This window comes from Gymnodraco acuticeps, unplaced genomic scaffold, assembly GCF_902827175.1.
Source record: "Gymnodraco acuticeps unplaced genomic scaffold, fGymAcu1.1, whole genome shotgun sequence".
Taxonomy (NCBI): Eukaryota; Metazoa; Chordata; class Actinopteri; order Perciformes; family Bathydraconidae; genus Gymnodraco; species Gymnodraco acuticeps.
Genome location: NW_022990341.1, coordinates 2,960,402 through 2,987,363, shown reverse-complemented (window position 1 = coordinate 2,987,363; position 26,962 = coordinate 2,960,402). Strand labels below are relative to the sequence as shown.

The following is a 26,962-nucleotide window of genomic DNA, read 5'->3' as shown; positions in this document are numbered from 1 at the left end:
GCTCAGAGTCCATCCCATCCAGAACAGAGGCTGCAGCAGGCAGACCAGACATGTCAAAACAAGAACCAGCAGCATTATCACAGTCTCTCTGATACACACTCTGCGTGCACTCATATGTCCTCACCAGCATGTGTGAGTGTGTGTGTGTGTCTGAGTGTTGGATGTGTGCATATGTGTGCCGCTGGTACACAACTGGAGGGTTGGTTCACTCACATAGTCATGGAAAGCCTTGGCCTCGCTGGAATGTTCACATGTCTCCCTCCGGTCCGGGGCGGCGCAGTACAGATCCCAGAATACACTGCAGGACAGAGAGCGACAGCAGTTAGACACTTCATAGTGTGGTGCAAAAACAAATCATGTTCATGGTGTGTGTGTGTGTGTGTGTGTGTGTGTGTGTGTGTGTGTGTGTGTGTGTGTGTGTTTCTAAGGTGGATAGAGGGCTGGATAATATGTGTCGATATTGTGAAACACGACTAGATATTGTTTTAGATTCCTAATATCATTATATAGCATTATATTGTTGTCAATTGCCTTATTTATTAATCAACTTGGCATTTAGGCTCTGCTTTACAGTTTTCAAAACTGAATTCAATAAAGATTTGATACCAGGCCCTTTTAAAGAGCAATGTAAAAATGTGATCCCTCTTCAGTCAGATGCATTATGCTCTAGGTTTTATCCAGGAAGGACGGGTCACCTAAGGCTCCTCTCTATCTGCCCTGGCAACCTGCAAGTTATTGACCAATCAGATATGATTATGTTACTTACTGCCCAATCAGCCCTACTCATATTAGTTAATTAGGCCAATCCGACTCCTTCAGGGCAGCAGGGGCACCAGGTCCCTCTCCAAATGAACCCTAAATTACTGCTCTGAAATTAAGTACCTGCTAAGCCGGTCCACATTGAGGACTTCTCCTTCTTCAAGATATTGATTTAATGGACAGTGTATTAAAAAAAGAACAGCTGAACTCACTCTTGCTGTCATTTGAAAAAAGGTGCAAATAAACTGTTGACATGCATTCTTTGTGCTGATGTTGGGGACAGCCGTGGCATTTTATATGACAGACTGCGAAATGGAGCAGAAAATATTAGCTGATTGCCTAGAACTGTCAGAGAATCGCTCTCTAGCGCCCTGTCACATGTTGTTCATTTTTCATTGAACAGGGTGTTTGATTTTCACGGTTTGGTGCACTTATCTCCTCAATACGGTTTAAATAAAACATTGTTCATCCCTGATCTACACTTTCCCTTTTCTGCCTTTGATTATTTTAGGTATTTGAAGATATCAAGAAAACAAAAGTGCAACAATAGGTGTCGTAAAAATAAAAAGGATGATGCATTTCAACCCTTCGGCGCACAGTACCAACCTCTAAAAGAATATGAGCTACAATAGAAATGTGTTAGTAAAGTATTTAAAGATTAAAAGACAGAGTCTGTGCCCTGAGGCGTTCAGCGAGCACAGGGGTCCCCTGAAGACAAGGAGGGCGCTGAAGGAACAGAGAGCGACTGTGAAAAGACGACGAGGAAAACATATGGTGTGTGTGTCCTGCTGCCCTTCTGTCACTCGACAATAACGCCAGTGTACATTATCATATCTATCGCTTGGTGTTAAAGAGATTGCTGCTCCGTCAGACACGAGCGGTGGTGAAAAGGCTTGCCCATCGCAAATCCAATCAGCTCTCAGGGAAATGCAATGAAACGCAGGTTGCAGTTTGTTACCTGAAAAAAGACACAACCAGGTACAGACGCATGTGTAGGGGAAAGGTGATCTAACATCTCCTGGCCTGTGAGCTCTGAAATATATTGAGATTTGAGCAGCTGACCTGCTTCTGTCTGAGCAACGCAGGTAAATCTCATTCTCTCGGAGTCTCTGCATAATCTGAAGCAGGATCACGGGAGGAAAAGAGTAAACGTAGAAACCAAGACTTTGATTATTCTGATATTATGGGATTTACATAGGATACATTCCTCTGTATAGCTACGACAGGACTATACAATTGTTTTTTAATTCAGCTAATTCAATATTAATATATACAATTTATACAAGCAGCTACAAGAAAACACAGTTAGTTAAAGCAGGAGGGCAGAAGCATAGCTTATAAAGAAAAAAGCCCTCCTGTGAGTTATCCAATCGCCCAATGTCCAGGATCTAAATATCATGGTGGAAAAACTGCAAGCTTCATGATAAACAAGCTCCAAAACTCAAGGTAGGAATCCAACAAAGTCACTCACAGAAGCTGAAACAACAATACAATACCAAAAATAAAGAGAAAGTCAAAATACATGTACAAAGGTATTACATTATTGAGCAAAATTGCTTAGATTATCAAAATTAATCAAATATTATACAAATCAAAGACAGATTTTAAGGGTGCAATTAGAGAAAATAACACCATGTAATTAGCGCTGTACTGATTGTATGACAAACATGTCATTTATATTTTTAACCGTACATTTCAACCTTCTTTTTGCACTCTTTAACTGGGCTTATCCTCTTGAGAAATGTATATATAACATTTGTATACTTTATCTTTTAGCATCAATTATGCTGTATTACTCAACGCAATTTATGTAAATTATATAGTTTATTAGTATATGCAGTGCACTACTTCTGGGTAGCTGCTTAGCACAATGCATTGGCTTCTACCTGTACTCTGTACAATGACAATAAAGTGAAATGACTCTAATTAAATGTGATGTATCACTGGGACTGAGGGATGGGACCATTGTTATCATTTACCCACATTTTACCCACAAGCGCATGTCACAGTTGTTGTTGCTTCCTTTTCAGAGACACTAATCTTTAGAAATGATCTAGGAAGTCAACATTCACAGTTAATTAGCACCAGCAATCTGCGAGAAATCTTGTACTCTGCACACTCTTGTAATAGTAAATGTTCTATCCAATTATCTAATCATTTCAATCTAATCATCTCATCATGGGAAGGTTTATATGGTATTATGGGTAGTAACTGATGGTATTTGAGCCACAAAACTCTGCATAAAAGAGGCATTAAAACGCTCTTATTTTGAAAAGTCACGGGAGAGAGTGCAGGGTTAAGGGCAGGCAAAACGCGGGGGGAGGCAGAAGGAAAAAAGTCATACAAAAATATTGAGCGGGCACCACACACACACACACACACACACACACACACACACACACACACACACACACACACCACACACACACACACACACACACACACACACACACACACACACACACACACACACAACACACACACACACACACACACACACAACACACACACACACACACACACACCACACACACACACACACACACACACACACACACACACACACACACACACACACACACACACACACACACACACACACACACCACACACACACACACACACACACACACACACACACACACACACACACACACACACACACACACACACACACACACACACACACACACACACACACACACACACACACACACACACACACACACGAGAACAGAGGAGGAAGGGATTAGCGACCAGCCGTCCAGAAGAAGACAATTACTAAAATGAAATGCCATCACGATAATTATTTGCAATTAACTGTGGTCTGACAAAGCCAATGGTTACAATGTGCTTTCCCATTATAATAAGGAGGGTAAACAAAGACACAGAAAGACAGAAACACTGGTGGCAGGTCTACACGATAATCCTGTGTGCGTCTTCAGCCTGTGAGTCACAAGGGACGGAAATATTCATAGAAATTAAGAAATAATTTAAGACAGATGAAGACGCAGACAAAATGAATGAAATTCCAAAAATGCTAAGTTAAAGCAAGTCCACCATGCTGCTTCCTACTTTTATCAGCACAGACTCTTCTTAATGGGTTAAATTGCTGCAATCACAGAGCGGAGGCGGGGAATAACAACCCTTCCAGTGTCTTTATTACCTCAAGAACCATGGAATCCACCACTGTGCCATGTGAGTCAGAAACACTCCCTTTGGACTGCGGCTAATAAATACAAACTGACGGCTTTAGAGAAATCAACATCAAATATAGTTGCATGTGTGTCTTTACATGCTCACACATACAGGTGGAGGATATGCTCTGAAAATGCAAAAATCTCAAAGTTCCCTCCAGAGGGAGTTTTTCTCCCCCACACACTCCCCCCTTGCCTGAAACGCCTCCATTGGACTCCTTTGTTTACTTCCTCCATATAGCAGTGGCGAGCCATCAGGGCCCTCTAGGCCCTCTGTGAGGGCCTAAGATATTCTAAAAAATAATATTTGAAAACATTAAAAAAAATAAAAATAAAAATATATTATTTTTTATATTTTTTTGTTGTTACATTTTTCATTAGTTTTACCAAAAATAACTTGATTTAATTGTATTTAAAATAATATTTCCAAAGAAATAAATCCTTCGAATCTGCCTGTTCAGTTTCTGTTGGAATGTGAAGGGTTAAATGAAGGTTATGTGAAGACCGGAGAGCTTGTTGGTCCCTCTCTACATTCACAGAGGGCCCGCTACAGAGTAATGTCAAATGACAGTACAATTGACCAATCATATCTTCCCTCTAAATGGGCGGGCTTTATTTTCGCGGACTTTATGACAAGTTCCGCCCGCTGTGAGGTTTATGCAAGTGGTGCAGTGACGCATCCTAAAACCCGGAAGTAAGCTTCGCTCGGATTCCCTCGACAGAAAGCAACGGGATTTCTCCATAGGATTTTGGAAAATAGCTTGAAATAAGGTCTGTGGAAAACGAACCTGTTAGATAAATGCACGTTTTGATCAGCCGGATAATATCCACATTTCTACCCTACTTTTATTATTTTCGAATCATAAATCTAATCGATAGATTTATGATGGATAGATTTATAATTAGCATAAGTTCGTTCATGATGGCTGGCACATGTCAGTGATAGTGAGGACATCGTTGCGAAATTATTAACCGAGTCATTTTCAAGATTGAGTTACAATGATAAACTGGAGTGGCAAAGGATCAGCTGAATGACCCGCAAGTTTCATCCAAAAGGACAGGAGGATGGACTTTGTGTTTCAGTGATTTGATCATCAAAGCTAGGCCTAAGTCATTTTCAATGTGGGCCGCCGTGCCGACTTAATTCATTTGTAATTGTTACTTGGCTGTGGGTGCCCTGTCATGATAGGTGTTTATATAAATGGTGTTGTTTTGTGTGGTATTGGGTCGCTGTCATTGATGCGTTTTGCACCCCGGGCCGCTGTTTTGATATTCTGCTGAAGTCTACGCTGTGACGTAATATCTCTTCTTTTTTTTCGAGGGGGGGGGTCAGAGGTCAGAGGGCCTAGGTATAAAAGTCACGGCTCGCCACTGCCATATAGTGACATCACTACGCAAAACTCGTGCTTCTATTGGCTAGCGCTCCAACACATTGTAAGTGATAAGCTAAGGGGCGGGACATCTCTAAGCAGTTGACCAATCACAACAGAGCCTACCAGCTAACCAATAAGAGCAGAATGGGCTCTGGTTTCAGACAGAGGGTGAAAAGAGGTGCTGCATCACAGGCAGTATGAGAAAAATAAAGAGCTTTTTGAACATTAAAACATGGAGACAGTAGAGACACTATATACACATTTGAACCAGAACATTAGCATAATACACCTCTGTCCTGAACCACAAGTATTTTTGCAACTGCTGTAAAAGTTGAGATAAGATTCATACAGTTTCAGGTTATCCAAAGAAGTCATCAGGGAAGCCTTGATTTCAGAGAATGATCAGAATATCTGATGCCTGCTTGGTAATATTTCTCACACGCTAGGATTGGATTTGAATATGCTGCAATGTTAAGGGAGTGGGAATAAGAGGAAAACCTCCAGATACTCTTAAGACTGTTGATGCATTGATGCCAGGCTTGTAGGCACACCAGCCTTAATGAGTCTTTTGTTTTGTTGCATAATTGTAGCAACAAGTGAAACCAGATACAAATTCACAGTTTACAGCTCCTTTTAAATTAGCACAATTGACTGTATTAGTGTTACTATTGGATGTTATTTAGATGTAACTGCAACAAAGGTCCATCTCTGTCTTGGAGCTGAAACTACGAGGCTAACGTGGACGGTATTTTAAACTCACTGCTTCGATTTGAAAGACATGTGACCAAAGCAGAATAAATAAGCAAGAAGAGTATATTGGAGGAAAAGGAAGAAGAGAAAATGGTGCAGAAGACTGAAACCTGTTTTTGTAAAGAGCCGTCCACACATTCAGGAGCAGAAGACCGCTGTACTTTCACTGTTTTCTCTACCCCTCACAAACAAGACTCTCAGCTAGAGGCAACACACAGGATCCCTGGACATACTGTTATTGTGCTAAGGTTTTAATGTGTGTGTGTGTATGTTTTTGTGTGTTGGGGTGAGGGGTGTGTGTGGGGGGGGTTCAGTGGCCATCCAGAGAAAACTGGTTAAAGCAATCGATTTGGGGATAAGGAGGAGACAACTAGCAGCGACCAATAGAGAAGGAGCTAATGACACAATCAACACCTGCAGCCCTGGCTGAGCCCTTTCTTTACCCTTCCACCCATAACAACAGATGTGGATGAGTGACCCCCACCGCCAGGCTGCCTCTTCTCTTCTTCTCTTCCTCCCCCAACATCCCCACCCTCCCCCTCTTACAGCCTTCTATTTCTGAAGCCCCCCCCACAACCACCACCACCAACGCCATCCTCCAGGAAGCAGCCACAGAAGCAGGAGGGAGGAAAATCCCAGTGAGGTGCTGAGGAGGGGAGGACGGGGGCGGGGCCAGGGTCGGGGTCTTAGATTTGGCTGTTTAACACAAAAGAGGCTGGAATGCAAAGAGTTAATCCGTTCGGGGGTCTCTCTTCCGCAAACAAAGGGACAGGCCTCCAGACAAAGGTTGAGGGAGGGGGAGCGAAAGGGTGAGGGATGGGGAGGTTGGTGGCTTTCCTACCATCTGGAGCTTTTGTTTTGGGGGAGGCTAGAGGTTGCTGAGGGGGTCTGCTGGGTGGCATAGGGTGTGGACAGGGGACTCCCCCCCCCCTCCCGACCCCCGGACCCCCCCCCCAGAGAGTCTCCATGTCCACGTGCTGCCCAGACAGACGCTGCCCGGCTAATCATCAGACTACCCTCCAACCGCTCTCTGACACACACACACACACACACACACACACACACACACACACACACACACACACACACACACACACACACACACACACACACACACACACACACACACACACACACACACACACACACACCACACACACACACACACACACACACACACACACACACACACACACACACACACACACACACACACACACACACACACCACACACACACACACACACACACACACACACACACACACACACACACACACACACACACACACACACACACACACACACACACACACACACACACACACACACACACACACACACACACACACACACACACACACACAGTCAGTGGATGAATGTAATTTACTCACTTATCGTACTGAATGTTTGAGGTACATTTTGGAAGCCAATATAATACTTTTACTCCATTACATTTATATGAGAGTTTATTAACATTGCATATTCAGATTACTAGCTAACACAAAGCTTTATTATGTCAACATGTTGTTAGTAGATTAGCCTACCATGGTTTGTATGTATGTATATATTTACTTTTTGTTTTTTGTTTCTATTTTATTATGTTAATTGTTTTTTAAACGTATATGCAATGCCTTGTTAACATGCTGCTGTGACAAAAAAAATAATCATAAAGTATATCTAATCTAATTTAATAAATAAACATTGACATTGTAGGTTAGGTTTTTTCCGGCAGCCTTATACAATGTCATTCAAATCAGATCCCCCTTTACCAGCTGTAATAGACGTATTAATGCATCAAAAAATCATAATCCAATAAATATATACAGTATATGATTCAGAATCGTTACACTTAACGAGTTTGGCACTTAAGTATGTTTTGATGCCAATAATACTTCTGTACTTTTACTTAAGTAATACTCCGATCACATGACTTTTACTTTATTAATTTAGTATCCCTACTATTATAAGTACTTATTCCAGCATACACACACTTTAAGCACTCAGTCTCCCTCTCTGTTTTCCACTTTCACACACTTACATACACACTCTCTCTCTCTCTTTCTTACACACACGGCCAGTCTCCCTAAGCCCTCTTATTGGTTCAGTCAGAGGCGAGAGCAAACTTACACTGCGCTGTATGTTTGTGTATGTCATTCTGTCAGTATTACTGGTAGCTGTCCAATTGAGCGCTGTCAGGTTGAGGGAAGCCAGGCTCTTTAAGGACCATTATGAACCGTGTCAACAGGCTGCACAATTACAACACACACTGGGGCCAGAGAGGATGAATGAATGAAGCCGCGTGTCCGGGTTTATTACACAGGGCCGGCCAGGGGACTTTGGGGATGAGCTGGATAGCATGAATGACAAACAAAGCGGGCCCTGTCAAAGCTCTTATCCTGGCTCTCATGCTGCCTTGGTGAGGATTCAGCCTCTCAACCTCCACTCCTGTTTGCCTCTGTTTCCAGCCCAGCTTCCTCTTTACTGCCTGGATTTTCTAGCTCTTGCTCTGACAACTGTAAAAAAGGGGGGAATCCACGGGAACACATTTGGGTGTTCCCCCCTGACCCCTGTTCTTCCAGCCAGATAGAAAACCCTTTTATTTATCTAGCATTAAGAGATCTGTCAGATTTGTTTAAAGAGGCAAAAAGAGAAGAGGAACAACCCACGTCAGAGCCTTGTCCTGTTAAATGGAGCATCACATTAAAATAATCTGGACGGACGATGGAGAGGAGTTTTTAAACTGGCAGAGGAGTTTTTAAACTGGCAGTACAGATGTAACGATGAGACTGAATGAGGTGAAAGGGAGAAGTAGACGCCAAGGTTCTAAAAACATTTATCATTGTTAGTTAGCATATTTTGGCCCGCTGCTCATCAACTCACTTAGCAGTTGCAGCAGCAGGCAGTGACACGCAGCTCATGGAGGCAATTAAGTATTTTTAAAGCCCTTAGTGTTGTTACAGTTTGTGTTGAAAATAGCACTGTCATGATATTAACTCTGTCAAATCTGAGGACAAAGGACATAATACACATATGAGTAGATGCAGCATTACTTACATCTCCTGAGGATTTCCTTCCTATCAGAAAGTTATCAGAACCTTCTTTCAACTCAGAACTTGCTTAAGAATCGTCACGTTTGAACTTTTCTTCAGTATCAAAGTAATCCAGTAATATACTTGTCGGTACATGAATGGGTACATGCAAGCAGGAACTTAAAGCAAGTACAGTACATAAGTAAAAGTTTGAGAGACTTGTACTTCTACTAGGGCTGCTCAATTAATCGTATTTTAATCGTAATTTTTTTTAATTGGTTTTTCAGTTGAATTATACTTAAAGTTCAGGGTAATCAACTGTTAAAAACATACTGTTCAAATGTTGTTTCTCCAATAAATTGATGCTTTCAATGTAAATGGATAATCGTTTTAAATAATCGTGATATCAATTATTGACTCAAATAATCGAGATTATGATTTTTGCCATAATCGAGCAGCCCTAACTTCTACACTGTGCTACAGCATGACTACTTTTAATTGAGTAAAGCAGCTGAGTACTTCTTCCACCACTACATTGGATTGTAGTTGCAAAACTTAAGAGGTTATCCAGGGTGCAGTTAGCTCTATTTTGTCTGCTCAAGAGTTCACAGTGTCAACATTTGTAAACTCAAGCAATGTTGGATCCGTCTCTGACTTTGATTTGGCAGTGCAGAAAGAAAAAAAAAAAATTGTTGAGCTTAAATAACAGAGTGAGGCAAGTTGTCTCACTTGTCAATCTGAGTGAAACCAGGATCTCACTTCAACACGTGTGAGATGATGCACTTAGCATTCCCTGCAATTATTGTCCCTCTCCACCCCTGCACATTCCTGTAGTCCATCAAGAGCACTTCTACAGAATGAATGTCAGCTGTTGAAATATATATATTTGTGTGTGTGTGTGTGTGTGTGTGTGTGTGTGTGTGTGTGTGTGTGTGTGTGTGTGTGTGTGTGTGTGTGTGTGTGTGTGTGTGTGTGTGTGTGTGTGTGTGTGTGTGTGTGTGTGTGTGTGTGTGTGTGTGGTCAAGAGACAGAAAGAGGATCATATACATACCACCACCATGAGTGTAAAAATCCAGGTGGTTCCCCAAGTGTGATGTTCTTCTCCCATCGGATCTGAGTGGAAAAGACGATTGAGAGGAGAAGACAGAGGAGGGATATGAGGGATTAGACATCGCTGCATGTTTTATGCATATTGTAATCTTTTCGCCCAACTGTCCTCCCAACTTTACACACACAGAGTGAGAGTTGGACAGAAAAAAATAGGCCAACTGGCAGCGCAGTGGAGTGCGGTGCAGAGCTGAGTTTGTGGATAAGAAACCGGGACTGTATTAAAGCAGCGGCCCTCTCCACTGCCCTCACACACCAGCAGAGCTCCTGCATGAATCTGGACAGTGAGATAAGATGCCGTTTGAGATAGCAGTCCTTCTCCCTGCTTCACACACACACCTACTGACATGGCTACACACACACACATTCACATAGTTAAACCTACACGATTCACCCGGGTCTGTGAGGACAGCAGTAAGATTTGTCTTTGTTTTTCTAAATATTTATTTATATATATGGAATATCAGATCCTAGCTTCATATTTCTATTTAAGTGTCTACTCTATAGATTTCCCCAGTGCAGTTTATAGTGATGTGATGTGCCGTATGTGGGCTGGGCCTGTTGATTTAATGTTGCTAAAGAGCTGAGTGCTGCACTGTGCAGGAGAGCATAGAGTGGCAAAGTCCTCCCGGGGACAGGAGTGTGTTCTGGGCATCCTATAAATATGAATGTATGTGTGAGTGTTTGTTTGTGTGCTTCTCACTGAAGAGGAACAGAGGCTAATTGAGGAAAGTAAGTCCAGGTGATAGTGCTCTCATTAGATGAGCAGGTGTGTGTGTGTGTGTGTGTGTGTGTGTGTGTGTGTGTGTGTGTGTGTGTGTGTGTGTGTGTGTGTGTGTGTGTGTGTGTGTGTGTGTGTGTGTCTCTCCAGCAGTGTTGTGCTAGTTACTGAAAACCAGTAACTAGTTACCATTACTAGTTACTTCATTTCAAAAGTAACTCAGTTACTTTACTGATTACTTACACCAAAAAGTAATGAGTTACTGTGCAAAGTAACGTTTTAGTTACTTAAAAAAGGGCTCCCATTAATGCCCTTATAGCCTTCATTTCAGTACTGTGATTGCATTGGAGAATAATACAATCTGTTGATCAACTTAACATGCATTATATGCAATCTGGATTGCATCGATATTAGCTGGCTTTCCATTTTTGTATATTCTTTCTCCAGGTAGTTGGAAAAAGTTTTCCGTCCCATATGCCGTGTGCCGCCCGGACATGCTATCATGCTAACTAGCTCCCTGAAAGCGGGTGACTCCACTGTAGCAATAGCCTGCATGTGTTCTACAACATACCGTGCAATGGCTTTATCGACTTTTCCCTGGCTAGCAGTCCCTTGGTTAAAATCCAGCCGCTGTTGCTTACGGAGGTGGAGTGGCATCGGCTGAGTCTCTGTGGTCTTAGCTACTAGCTTCGTCCCAGCATGTTGTTTTTACAGATGTTTTAAGAGATTTGAATTACTGGTTTGGGCAGTAGATAGGATCTTTGACCCGCCAGGACACAACTTACATTTAACAGAAACGTTCTTTTCTTTGTGCTCGACAAAAGTGAAATAGTGAGAATATCTCCAGGTGGAGAAACTAGACTTGAGCTCCGCCGCCGCCATGATAGTCTTGTTAGTAAACAACACAAACACGCCCACAGCCTGTCTCCGCATGTGACACAGGAAGTATCTAAGTACAGTTCTCATCTCTGTTCGCCTGGCTGTTGACTATATAAAAAAACTAACGGAGTAACGCACCATGTAGTAACGGTAACTGAGTTACTGAATTTTAAAAGTCATGCGTTAGAGTACTAGTTACTGCCAACAATAACGGCGTTACAGTAACGCGTTACTTTGTCCCAACACTGCTCTCCAGTCTACCTGCGAGGATAGAATTCCCTTATCTATTGAAACATATCTGTGTGTTTTCCTGTGTGTGTGTGAGGAAAAGACTACGAGGTACATAGGTGCTTAGCCTCAGAAATCTCAATGCATGGCAAAGAAAACATCATTATGTCTTAAACAACACATACATCGGGTTTAACGAATATAAGGCAAGCCAATTGAGAAACCCATCATCATTTTGACGGTGCAGCATATAATAAGCTCTCCGACGCTGCAAATCGCACCAAATAAATGGAACTAAGTTTAAACTCTATTTAATTTAAATATAATAATTGATCGGTAATCATAATTGATTTCTGATAATCAATTTGACGTTTTTAGAATTTTTAAAAGCAATAATACTAAACCTTTTCTGCTTCTATGGTTTTGTAAGGATTTTATGCTTTTCTTTTTCTTTTATCAATCGTATTAGTAAACTGCATTTCTTATGATTTTAAATGAACAAAAAGTCAATTGGTATGGTATTTTAGAGACAACATATTTGATCAATTAATCAAGAATGAATAGCAGATTAACCAAAAATGAAAATAATCACTATTTGCCGTAATGGACTGATTCCTAGCTTTTCTACACCAGAGCATTTAACCAACTCATTGAACAATTAACTTTAACACTTAATTCTGTTGTATTCTGTATGATTTTGTAGCATGTCTTTGTTGGTATATTTTCTTGAATCTATTTCTCAATTTGCTTGTGTTTTATCAGAGCAAGTGGAGGGTGTTCAGGTTTGTGTGTGTTTCCACAAAGATCTGGAGTGTGTTGAATGACTGCTAACATGGATGAGTAAAACAAGTCTTGTTTCTTCAAATACTCGTGAGAAATCCCTCAACACTTTAAAGCCTACTGCTAGGACTGCATGAAGGGGGAAAGGTGAGAGGTCAAGCTGCTGTTTGCACGGATATGTTCCCATTACTGTCAGTCTAATCCAAATATACTGACTCTGACCATAAAAGACAACTAAACAGAAACAACGCTGAGGTTGAGATAAACAAAATTACTAGAGTAAGCCATACAGTGTTGCCGGCGCAGCATTTGAGACAACTGGCGTCAAATTGACAAAATGCCTGCCTCGTAGCCATGGACTGTTTGTGTGTGTATGTTGTTTTAATTCCTGTCTGTGTAGATGTTGTCTTAATTCCTGTTTTAATGTGTGTTTATGTGTGCCTCTGGTTGCCTGTGACCCAGCACTTCACCCCTTCCTACTAATAACACTCAATCTCTGGATGAAGATTCAGCCACAAGGGCCCTGAAATGAGCGAGGCTTCGACCACTTGATCTCCCTCTGCTGCTCCCCCCCATTTTTGCTTCATATTTTAGTCGACCGCTCGTGGCTGTTGGCAACTGGGTCGGCCTCCAGTGGTCCTGCACTCCCTGCTGCCAGCCTCCCTGCACAATATAAGCTAACAAAACCAATTTCTGTCTGATTGATCCATCCACGTCCCAGCAAGTTATTATATTTTTTCATTGATTTTGAGGTATTTTTCTCTACTTTTTTATTTGATTTCTATTTTTTTGTTTTTATCCAAAATACATCTTAGAGATGACATATAGATTTATAACAGGAAACACAAAAGAGGAAATATCTTATATTTGTAGAGACGGTTCTTTTTGGCCAGAAAATAAGACTCAAAATAAATGGTTGCGGGTAAAATCATTTTTATTATTATTATTATTATTATAGGCTAACCTTACAGAAGCTCCAGCAACACTTGCAATACTGGTATTTATTTCATATTTAAATTAGAAAAATATGAAAGGAAATATAAAAATCAAATCACAGACAAAATAAATGTTTTTCAGATTCATGCAGGCACTAGAAGTGACAGTGCTTACCCAGAAAATTGTCCAGGACATCGACCCGATATAACTACAACTTGTTTTTTTACAGTTTTTGTAGGAATGAAAGAAAAAAATATATATTTTGGTAATAGTTAGCTAGAATAAAGGCAGGCTAGTTGTTTCCCGTGTGTCCACTCGCAATGCTAAGGCTGCTAGGTGTAGCTCTATATTTACTAAAAAATAAAGAAGTTGTATAGTATAGATTAGTTAGTTTGACTTTTTCCCTTTTAGATGAAAATGTTGAGCTGTTCCTTAAATCAAATAGGTATAACATTGTTTTTTAAAAAGACCGTTAGAGAAATCTCAATTGTAAAAAGACTTCCATTATGTAATCAAAGCTTGTTTTCTAGCACTTGTGCTGAAATCAGAAAATGTAAGTATCTGTGATTCTGATCAGTGATCTGCTTGTTGTTTACTAGACTCTCTCTTCCATGTGAGTAGCATGCATGTGTGAGTTTAAACCGGTGTTACAGTATCTCTATACGTAAGTGACTCTACACTGAGCTCACCTGATGAAATGTCAGATAAACGCTGTCAGTATTAAATGATAGAGACCTGCCTTTGCTTGCTGTTAAAGCCCTCTCTGTGTGTTAAGTGGAGCTGAATAAAGCCAGTGTGCAGGAGAGGTGTTGTAAAGGAGACGGTCTGAACATGGGACCATTAGCAGGAAGGATGTCCATTAAGGAAGAAGATGCAACACATTAGAGACCCTAACCTCTCCAACAGTTCAGGGGCCTGATATGAGACGTCTGGCATACCTGGGACACATGATCAAATATTAAAAAGGTACACTCGATTTAACTTCAGGGACTGGCTCTACTTATTAAATGTCATACCGAGCAACAGCACATGCCCACAATATGTCAAACTGCACTAATTATACAATGTTTATGATGACAAATTACATCTAATAATGAAGGGCTGGCAATCATAGTGAGTAACCAATGTCATGTTTACATTGTCCCAAATTAACAAACACTCAAAAGAACATTGCTGTAAAAAAACAACAGTCTTGGCTCCTTAATGTAGTAATATTGTTACAGTTTTTAAGTGTCAAGAGCCTGGCTTTTAGTAATATTGCTCAACAGCTGCTTGTACACAGAACCATTTATAACAGGAATTCCAATCCTGGCAATACAATAGAGGGGGAACCCCATTCACGCTTTAGAGACAGGAAGTCATACTGAAAGAAAAGCTTACCTCTGACAGGAAGGTCTGTGCGGATTTCTGTGCGCCGACATGAAGCAAATACTCATACACATATAAAGCTAACCTGGAAAACAGAAAGAGAGAAAGAAGAAATTAGTGTCAAGGATGCCAACTTTTACACTAATCATCTTCCTCATTTCACTCAAAATAACAGCACTCATTTTGAAAATTCATGACCCACATTTAATTCAAAGGAACCCATCAACATAACTTCAACAAATGCGAACAATCGGCAGAAAATCATCAGTGTGTCATTTTAGATGAAGCCTGGATAAACAGGATTTCACAGAGCGAGCATCATATACGCTGTGGAGGGGTTGTAAACGTGTGATGTAAAGCTCTGCAGCTCTGAGCTAAAGAGCCTCGGTGGCACTGAGCCATGTCCCTGTGGTTTGAGGAACTCTGCTGTTGAGGCTCGGAGGCCGAAAACAAGACGGCGTACACACTGAGAGGAACTCGGACAGAGGAGAGGAAAGATATCCCCAGACGTGGCTGAAGTTCTCAGATGTCAACGCGCTGCTTGTTGGATTCCTGTCATATGTAGGTGTCACACACACATGTTGATGTCTATCTATGCATCAGATATACGTTAATGCATATCAGACAAAAAATCTTTTTTAATGAATATAATAATAATGTTAATTATACCCCTTTTCAATAGTGGCTGTTCAGACTTGGTTCAACTTGGGAATCTCCTAAGAACTAGTTTTCTTTTCCATTAACCAGAGCTTTTCGGGCTCAACGTCATGACGTCCCCGTTTATATTGCTCCATTCCCAGCAACATCGATTTCCCTCATAGTAACAACAATGGCGACTACATTTGGCGCTCTGGTAATGCTGCTCTAACTCAAGCCAAATGTAATGCGGGCACGAGTTTTCTAACAACTTCACTCGTTGTTGTACTCACCAGGAGCTGAGAAACTCTTGGTGATGGCTGGGCAAATAAGTCGATGCCCAAGTTGAACCAATATTCTGGACGAGAGCAGGCACCTCTGCACTGGAAACACCAAGATCAGGTTTCCGAGTGGACTCCTGCTTCGAACCGGCCCTATAATTGCCCCGGTTTTTCTTCGGACAGAGCGTATTAGCAGTTTGCAGTCGTTGTACTTAGCTAAGCTTATTGTCTTCTGGCTCTCACTAAAAAATGTAAAGTCCTACAAATATGAGAGTAGGATCGGCTGCAACTCTCACCATGAAAGTGCTTATCCCAAGTGTTGGACTGGTATGTGAACTATTTTGAGAAATAAGAAAAAAAGGCCTGTAACTGAAGAAGTAAAAAGGTACAGAGTTGCGGAGGTTTCTGTGGATTGTTCTGGATCTGAGAAATAAAATCAAACCACCTCAAAGAGTTTTTATGAAAGAGGAACCAAATCATTGCTCTCTTTTTCCATCGACAGTTGACTCATCCTTGGCACCGTCTTTCCCTTGTTTACTCAACTAGTGACCGTTTCTAAGCAACTACAGCCGCTAAACCCGACTCATCTCAACTTTAAACAGCTCTGAACAATGTCGTCTTCTACTTTCATTGCAACTAAATCTCAGTATTCAGTATGTTGTCAGTCTCAATTAGACTACACAAGAAGCTGCAGACACACAAACGCAACATTTGCCCAAAACAAGCACAGATAAGCAGCTCAACATTTTCACTACGATGCAGAACAGACATCATCATCCGTCTGCACCGGTCTCCAGGTCTGCTGTGCTCCTGTTTTTATGCTGATCACATGCATACAGACAGAGTTATGATGTTTGGGTTGATTAAAGGCGATACTGAATGAATCAACAATGAGCCAGAGTTGAGCAGCCTGAGTCTTTAGCTCTTCAAAGATATCACTATCAAAAAAAGAGCATGATGTGCCACATCTGGTCCGAACCAGTTTCAACAAGCATTTGACACGAGATGATATCCCCTCCTCTATTTCTCACTCTTACATCAGATTAAACTGTATCGACACCCATTGCAGATACAAAGTGTAAACACGCTTGATTGAGGTTTTCATTAAAGTGTGGGTTTGTTTTTCCAGGATGTCGTCAGTATTTCTTTAAAGAGGCGTCACGTTTAAAGGCCTGATCAATGATAACATGTGCAGAAAATGATTATGAGAAGTCACAAGGAGGAGCAAACTGCTTGTAAATGTTGAATATTGATCTAGAGTGACTGTCCTAGTGTCGTTAAGTGAAACTGATCAGTGTTGTGTTTAGTAGTAAGTCCATCACGTTTAATTACGTGTTGTCGGAAAATATGAAAAGACATATTTCTCTCTTTTAATAATAAATGCTTGAAAACAAATTCAAAAATGTTGTTTGTTTTGCAGGTATGATTGGGGATGCAATATGATGTGATGACACCTGTTTTATTGATCACCTGCTTGTTGTTCTATCTCTTTCTATGTTTCATTCATTCATTATTCTTGTATGGTTTTTCTTTTGTTTGGAAGCAAATAAACTTGTAATCAAAATGTAAATGTTAAAGCTAAATATTGCAATACCCCCACTTTTAATACATTAAAGGAATGATATAAACCTTAAATAAAACATAAAAACTTTTTTTAACGAAGAGTGATTTTAATTTTTCAAGGCGACATTGAGTACGGTTGTAAAAGTGAATATTTTGGATTATTTGTTCTGTTTTTGCTCATTCACTGTAAAGCTGATGTTGCCATCCATGTTTGTTTTTGCTCCGTCAGCCTGAGCAACTCAGGGGATGTTTAAGTGTCCTGTGTGTTGGGCAAAGTGGGAGTCTCCTGTTATGAAAGGTGGAAATGTGGCCCTCCTTGCAGTGTGAAATACCCAGCGTCCGGCGGCAGCTCCTATATGCCCTGTCCGCACTGCACAGGATATTTCCATGGAATTTCTGCCATGAAATGTTCATGGCAGAGCCTGGTGAGATCTGAGGGTCTCTGTGCCCGAGTGATGGGCACCTGCCCCGGCTGCAATGCATTATTTAAAAACACTCATTCAATCCCGGCTACAGGGGACACCTTTTGTTACCCTGTCAGAAGCAGTAACTTGGCTGAGGTGGAGAATTATTTTTGGAGCAAAGCCTGAGGAAGGCCAGGGGGGGGGGGTCTACTGTACAGGAGAGCTGTGTCAGAGGGAAAGGAAAGGTCAGGGCCTCGACTTCTTCCACTGGATACTGTAAGCCTTAACTCCTTCCCTGTGAACCCTGCACCAGTTACACGTGTCACTCAGGAATAACAGATGAGATGCTTACAAGACAAACCCCCCCCCGCACGCAGTCGACTCAACATCTCACATTTCTTCATCGCATTTTACTCTCTGCTTCATCGACTTCCACGGAGGAAACGTAATAATAAAAGTATTCTGATGCAAATTAAATGATGAGAAGAAGGAGATCTGTCTGCGTGGGAGGAAGAATATTTGACCTGTGCTTTGACGGCGGACTAAATGTCAAAGCTTATGATATAAAGCTGCTTTGTGACTTTATATTAAGAGAGACACAAAGCCAGACAGTGCATCTTCTCACGATTCCTCTCTGAAGCTTAAAGGTCATTTGCAACAGTTTTTCCAACAAAGAGCAACTGGTGCTGGTCCTTTTCTTTCCCTATGTTGCAACTATGATGCTTGAACAAACACCCATCTTCAGTGCTATTAAGATGCATTGAACTAACGCACTTCTTCAAAGACATCAGTTTTCAATGGAGCGGCGCAATGATGACTTATTTTTTAGGCTAACCCAGAAATGAGCATTGCAAGGGCTTCCCCAACAAAAAGCAATGGGATTTTTCCATTGTATTTCAAAAATATTGCAGAGGATAGGATCTTGTCACACATTTATGATTCTTATTTGTTTTGTAAGGCAGGATAATCTCGAAATATTAGCACCAATGTTATGGGTTTTGAAGCGTAAGGGAGCTTTGGGATTGATGTCTTTGCAGAGCATTTACGTGCACAAATCACACTACAGGAAAGAGAAACCCCCCAAAAAGCCTTATATGCGGCCTTTAAAGGTCACCTATTATGCAAAATCCACTTTATCATGTATTTTATACATCAACATGTGTCCCCTCTGTGGAAAAAGATTCTCTCACTTTTTGTCCTGATCCATTTCTATAAAAACCTGTCTGAAAATGAGCTGATCAGATTTTGGCCACTTTATGATGTCATAACGATTTTTTGGCTTGTGTAACCATTAGCCAATCACCAACCAAGGTAACCCCCCCCCCCCCCTTATCACCTGAATCTCCTCCTAGAGCACCATTGTGTTCTTTTTAACCAAATATCTCTCAGAGGGGCGTGGGGAGGGGCTCCTTATTTTCATCTAAAGTAACAGACAGAGAATCAGCACTTTTGAAACAGGGCTGAAACAGAGGGGATTATGGGACGCTACAATGATCTGTTTGGTGTTTGGAGCCAAACACTTCAGAGTTTTGTATATATCTGAGACCTATAATATATTGATGAAAAACAGTATAATAGGGCACCTTTAATTCATGCATCTAACTGAGAACACACTCAAGGAACAGTCGAGACGAGGGAACCAGATGGGATAAAATGCCAACTCATTTCCGGGTTTTAGGACTCATTCCTGCATCACTCCAAGAACTGATCTGGGGGTCGGGTTTTGTGTTTTAAATATATTCTTACTCTAAATGAGATTAATAAATGAATGATAAACAGCACTCCTGTTTCTGTCTTCCTTGAAGGTGTCTTGCTAAACCAAAGCCTTGTGTGGCCTATAGTGCGCTGCTCCATGTCCACACATCAGTGAGATCTCTCCCACTGCCTCGTCCCCAGGAAACACACCTGACATTTAGCCCCAGGCCGCCCTATCCAGCCTTCCCTTTCCTCCGCTCGCCTCCAGGGACAAGGGCATCTCGGCTGAGTTAAGCCAGCTAAAGCACAGACAGTTAGCAAATTAACTTTCATGTCTTCGTTTCAATAATTCAGCAGAGAGCGCAGGGGCTGGGTGAAGTAAGGTATGAATGGAGGAAGTGAGGGCTCATTACTGCGTCTGCTTTTTATACATTATCCTTCGCCAAAGAATAATATAGAATAATCTATAGCATGCATCATTTATATATTTAGTGACGCACTGAATGTAACATATATTAGAACTGAAGTAAAACACATAACATTATTTGCTCAATATTAAATATTGATATCTTAAAGCAGTATAGGTGTGAAAATGGTGTGGATCACTGAATGAGAGATGTGATGTTGGAGACACCTGTGGCACCGTTTCACTCTTATTCCCACTGCACACACTGTTTGTATTTACTTAGCTTTGCTATGGCAGTTCCTTTGTCAAAACAAATCAGTGTCAACACGCGTGTAAACACACATGGCTTTAGCATGGGTTAATCCACACTGTCACACACACACACAAACATTTAGTCCTCTCCCTTTCTACCAGCATGACTCTGTGATATTTACCTATCGACTGACTCACCTGTAAATGTCCTCTAACCTCAGAGTATAAATTGTTCATTTTCAGTTTTACAGGAAAGACAGTATTAATATTTTGTGATTTGTTTTTGGCATAGCTGACATAGTTTTGCTATCACAGCAGCCCCCTCCCACAGCAGTTACTGAGGACCATACTATGATGAAGCTTTAACAACAATAATCCGATAATGTTGATATGTTTATCTTTAGGTACACATGATTGTTATGTACCTGATGTCTGTTCAGGCAGATGCTTTTCTCCTTATGCTAATACAAGACGCACATAATTCTCCTCTGAGCTCTCTGTTGCCAAACTGATTAACAACTTCAGGCACGGAGCCTCAATATTTATACCGTTTCTTTTATTTCAAGTGAGAAAACTTACAAATGTGTGCGGATGCACCCAGAGCAGCTGACGAAAGGCAGCATTAATTGACTGTTGACATATCTGAATGAGAGCAGTCAACCACAGGGTGCCGAGGGTAAATCAAGGGTTTCTTTTAGTGCAATGTTTCTACATGTGTTAGTGCGTAGCGCTTTATGCTTCTTTCAAAAGACTCAAATGCAGATGGCATCTGTGTAGAATCAAAACCATGCATTCAGACCTGAAGATCCCTATTAAACTGCATGTAAATACGAAGGAGGAGCCAGAGGAGGAGCGGAGGATGTAAAGAACCCTGTATTCAAAACAAGCTGATTAACTTCAAGTTCTTTTCACAAACAAATCCAACAACACTTGAAATCGCACAGAAATATCTGTAAACAAACACAGAGGATTAGGAAACAAACCGGGGAGCAGAATTATTTTAGAAACGAAGAACGTGATTTTTTTAAATGAGATGTTTGATCAAGCTATTTAATGTTTTGTGAAGGGCACCTTTAATTAGGAAGCCAGATTCATCAGTGCGTATTTCAAAGAGGTGCCAGTTACTGAATAATAAGGTGACATTAATATAGAAACTGTTGTATTACTGTTCAAATTAAATTAAACGCTGGAAAAATAGTGTGCAGGGTAATTAATTTCTTTGCTCACAAGGGCACCAATTCTTCCTCTACCTTTATAATATTTGTATACAGACTGTCTGATCACAAGTTTCTCAAGGAGTTGCAAAAGAAAGAGCCCCCCCCCCCATGTGCCTGCTACCTGTGTGGGATCTGGATCTAAACTAGGCAAAGCCTTGGATGTTGAATGTAAAAGTGACGGTTTTATGTTGCATTTCTAAACAAACCCTTTGGATTTGAGCCTTGGTTTCAAGGTTTTTGAAGAAAATAAAAACACACAACTGCAGTTTTGTGCTGTGTGATGTACACACTTACATTGGAGTTTGTATATTTGTTGTATAGCAAACCTCAGAACTATGCAGGTATCTGAAGGACATGCTGCACTGGAAGGGGGCTTTTGCCTTTTTCTTATAAGCATTTTAGATTGAAGAGCCTACATCGGTACAGACAAGATGACATGTACCAAATAACAACTCCAAACTAAAACAGACATAACAACTTGCAATAGGACTGCAACATCAGGAGCTAATAGAAACAATGAAGCAACACGGACAACTTTGTAGCATCTGTGCTACTACAACTTTTTCAGATTGTCTTGGACTTAAAGAGACAGTGGCGTCAAAAAGATTATGAACATACTGTTTCTTTTGGCTGTTTAAAAAACTTTAAGAGGGAGGTTGATCCACAATGTCCCTGAAAAGCTTCAGCATCTGGCTTTTACTAACACCAGACTACTAACAAAATCAAATGGTGTTGAAGAATAAAATCTGTTTGAAATACTGCATGTGTATACAAATATTTGAGCTATAGTTTCTGCAGGAACTACACAATATTTCCTCTTCTTCCTTGAAGCAACAGGTGGTCACAAGCCGACACCCTCACTGTCTGATTGCTTTTAACTATAGACAAAGCTATGGACAAATACTACAATTATTCTCTTTAACCACTTTTGTGTATTATGTAATATGATGTGTCTAAGTCTCAAATAAACATACTATTAAGCTTAAAAAGGCATTACCACATAACTTATATACAAACATAAGGTAAAATGAGATTAGATCAAATAAGATATGAGCAACCATTATTGATCCCTGTTGGGAAATTCAGGGTTCATAACAGCAAAAGAAAAAGATTGAAACATAGAATATATTTGAGAATAAAAGTAAAAAACAAATATGCAGTGTGAATAAGAATAAAAATAATATTAAGTAAAACATTAAGTAGTATTAACATATAAACCGAAATGAGCGAAGACAGTTATGTATATGTACAAGTATTTAGTGTGAACCATAGGAATAAATCACCTTATATATATATTTAATTAAAAGTGGCTATACAGTAATGTCATTATTTTAAGTTGAATTAAGCAGCTGAACAAAACTGATTACAACTTTACTCAAACCAAAAGAGAGATTTATATATATTATAATCCATTTTTATTTAATTATTTAAATATTTGACTTGATATTCAACCCTCTAGCACTGCAGCTGTAATACTCTGTCAATCTGAAGTCCATCCGGGGTGCTCCTTTTATTCACTATCTGAATATGTAAAGACAGATATGAATATGTAAATATGAATATGAGCTAATTCAGTGATACATTCAGGCAGCTGTTGTGAGCTCCACATTTACAAGGAAACATGTGTTGGCCCTGCGGGGTGGGTTAGGGTGACAAGACAGGTGAGGAGAGAGGGCAAGCGCCGTCCATTATGTCTGTGCAACACCTATAGGCCTGTGACGTGTGCCCTCCCCCCCCCACACACACTGGATACATGGGATTAAATGATATTTCCTGTGCGGTTTCTACACAAATCCAGAGTTTTGTTTTTCAGCAGCCTTAACACAGGAGGATTCATCATTTCCAGCCCCCAAAAGACTTGTATTTCTTATGAGTTCAATTATTAATCCTCCTCCTACACTATCATTTGAAATACATGCTGCCTCTGCACTGATTTCACTCCCAATAACACATGGAACATAATCCACACTCCCTGGGCAAGCAAGTGCAACTAAAAACAGTCGGAAAACACAGCATTTAAATCATCCCCTGCTCGTTGTAAATAAAGCAACGCAGCCAAGGCACACAAACAGGTGTGGAAGCAGCCTAACGTCTGCTGATGGTTCATATGCAATATTAAAGCATCATATGCTGGTTCAAAGGTCACTCTGCCTGCTGTTCATCAAACCACATGGGACTGTTTTCATTTAGGATTCACTCCTCCACCTCAACACACACACACACACACGGAGCTTCTACATTTTCCAATAATCTGATGTGAATTCTGAGTGAAATTAAACGCTTGTGGCACTAAAAGTGTACAAAGTCATATTGGAGGGAGCTTACACTAAGCACATAAGCGAGCCACATCTCTAGAAAGATTAATCAATTGAATGTGACACAGCAATGCATAAAAAAACACAAAAGAGTCTCTAAAGAAATGTTGTTTCTATTACAGATGTATGAGGAGCGGTGTAACACAGCCTCTCAGGACTGGACAGTGTTTTTAGATCACAATTGCATCCCAGCAGGGAAACTATACCTCACTTCTCTCACCTCAGACTGTTTAATCCTTTAAAATAGATCATTTTGATAAAATACTACTAATTTTAAAGTGTGGGTTTGCAATACAGGTTTACATCTTTGAATGGATCCATACAGGAATATTAGAGGCAGCGTCGATATGAAGAGCAGGCATGAGGAGCAGCCTTCAGTCAAGGGACAGTGACATTTTAAAGTAACATAGTCTTACACAGAAAAACACTAATTCATGCACTGATATGACTGATGTTCGTATGTTAAAAAAACAACATTTAACACCAAATTTAGCAAAGGGCATGATAGAAATAACCCATATTTAAAAACACACAAAAACATTATTTTCGCATTATTTTCAGACACAATAAGGAAGATTTCGTGTAGATGCGAACATTTATCAATAGGTCTTATAATATAAATCATAAATATTATCAGATAAAGGCTCCTTGCAGAATGACTCTCCTCCATGTGAACGGATGCTAAAAAGTTTACCACCGCTGTATGATCTCTGAATGGGACCAAACTTTTCCTACATCGCCAGGTTTAGATACTACCGGCTTCACGTTAAAAACATACATCAAATGTCCCGAGCAATCTACCCGTTTATATTTCTAAAACACACAATAATCCAACCATGCAGCAGCTTCATCTCCTAAAGTGTAAGATAAAAAACGACCGAGCAGCAGCAGTCCGCACAGGGACGATCACACAGGAACATGTTTAACCCAAAATTAAACGCTTTCTCAACTTGCAGCGCTGCAGAAGCGAAACATAAAATATATTGTTGCACTCAAAATGCTGCACCAAGTTACAGAAGAAGTGTACGCGCCTTGCACGAAGACACACTATTGGTCCCATGCAAGAAAAACGCGAAAGTGCAAACAAAAGGTAAACATTTAAAAAAGTTTAAGAGACGCACCTCTAAGGTGGTAGGAGGGGAGGGGGACAAGCAGGCACGAGCGCACTTTAGTACAGTACACTGCTTTTAAATTACCTAGTTTTGAAAGTTGGACTCCCCTTCCCTGTCCCACACGCCTGTGCATGATAAGCAGGTAAAGTGTCACATATTAGCGCATAATTCACTTACTTTTCTCTCGCTTGGTTATCGGAAGGGACGACAGCTCCTTTACCTTTGGCGTACATGCTGGATTCTGTTTTAAGACTTTTGCCCCACTCAACACCTGTCAAAGAAAGCAGCCAGGAAAACGCTCCATCTCCATAGCTACCCCTTTAGTGTTTTTCCTCCCCCCCCTTCTCCTCCTCCCCCTCCTCCTCCTTCTCTCTCCTCTCCCTCCCTCTCTTTCTCTTCTATTTTTTTTTTTTTTTTTTTACATCTCCAACATTGGCCACAAATCAGGCACAGTTTCTGTTGGGGCGACTTGAAACCGTCCTCTGTTGGATTTTTTTCCCTCCTCAGCCGCTGTTCCGCAGACCTGCTCCTCCTCCCTCCCCTGTGCAAACGGTGGGGGCTCCTTAAAGGGAAACACACACTTCTTGTTTACTGACCTCAGAAACATGAGGAGAGAAAAGGGGGGAAGATAGGGGAAAGGCATGCCGGGTACAGGCTCTGCACTTATAACGACTGCAGCCGGCTCGTTTTGGGAGGCTTGCAATAGTCGTTATTTTTTTTCCCCTAAAAAGACATTCCAGGACTTCGACTCCAATTTGGTTTAGAGACTATGACTCAAACATAGGAAACTAAATGGATTTCACACCATCCTATGGAAGGTAGCTTATTATTTCCCATATTGTGAGGTGGTCTCGATGTAGCAAACATTATTTTGTCATAATCACTAAATAATTACCGCACCTTATTAGGTAAAGAAAACTGTCATTGTTATGGTCAACCAACACATTATGATATTTAGTATGGCCACAGACAATGGCTACTCATTTAAAGCAGGGGTGGTTTCAGGATTTGTTTTAAATTAAGAGTCATGGGGGTTAAGTACCACGTGAACGAATTAGTTTAGGCTCAGTTCAAAATTACTTAAAAATGTGTGAAATACCCGTATGTTTACTAAATTAGCAAGAATTTTCTGCAACATATTCGAACCCTATGATTCGAACATGTGACGGAGTTGCTGGCAGGTTTCTTTCTCAAACGGCGGCCTTGCCGGACGTCAGTCATGTAATATGTCTCCCAAAAATATATACGCAGACATTATTTAGAAGGGATACACACTGAGAGACAATTTCCTATATATTGTTCACAGGGCTGGGCCACTGACCGGCATCTTTATGAGACTAGCGGCAGGTCTAAGTCGATTATCTCTAAAGGGAGTGAACTCAAACACAGATTAGGACCAATTCTGTGACCCCATAGTCACTAAAGTAAATATTAGACCCATTTTCCACAAGCTACATATCTTCCGTACAGACAATACAAAATATTCTGCTTTCATTAATTAGCAAACGTTCGCTAACACACTATAGCTAACTAATCTTCAGAATGTCAAATGTGTTTTTTAGGTGTGTACATATCAAATTGGAGCAAAATAAGATATACATAGCCAAATGAGACCGTGCCCACTAAGGATACAGGAAGTACATACGATGTTATACAACTAGCTATGTTTGTAATGCTCATCTTTTTTTAATTGAAATGAATCTGGTGGGTTTTTTTACCATTACAGTCAACATTGCTTTTTTGTTGTTGCTTGAAACAACAATTATATCAACTCTACAGATGTGCAAAACGTTGATGTGCTGTGACTGACTTACAGTTTATGAAATACTAAATATGATCATTCCAAGCCTCTTGCACAATTTGTATACATTTCTTGACAGCAACACCTTTAGGATCGATGGAACACTTTTATCTTGAGTCTATCCAAGCGTCGCCAAGACCGTATGCGACCA

The 26,962-nt window shown here is 40.6% G+C and overlaps 1 protein-coding gene across 1 annotated transcript; it reads right to left on the bottom strand.

Moving 5' to 3' along the window:
• LOC117550962 (single-stranded DNA-binding protein 3-like) lies at window positions 1–25,398 on the bottom strand. The gene is made up of 4 exons (XM_034223585.1): window positions 25,188–25,398; window positions 15,142–15,214; window positions 10,162–10,223; window positions 1–298 (listed from the first exon to the last, which is right to left on the bottom strand). Exons 1-4 carry the CDS (start codon window positions 25,241–25,243, stop codon window positions 121–123), a joined length of 369 nt encoding a protein of 122 aa, XP_034079476.1. The 5' UTR covers window positions 25,244–25,398; the 3' UTR covers window positions 1–120.
• Window positions 25,399–26,962: the final 1,564 nt, after the last annotated feature.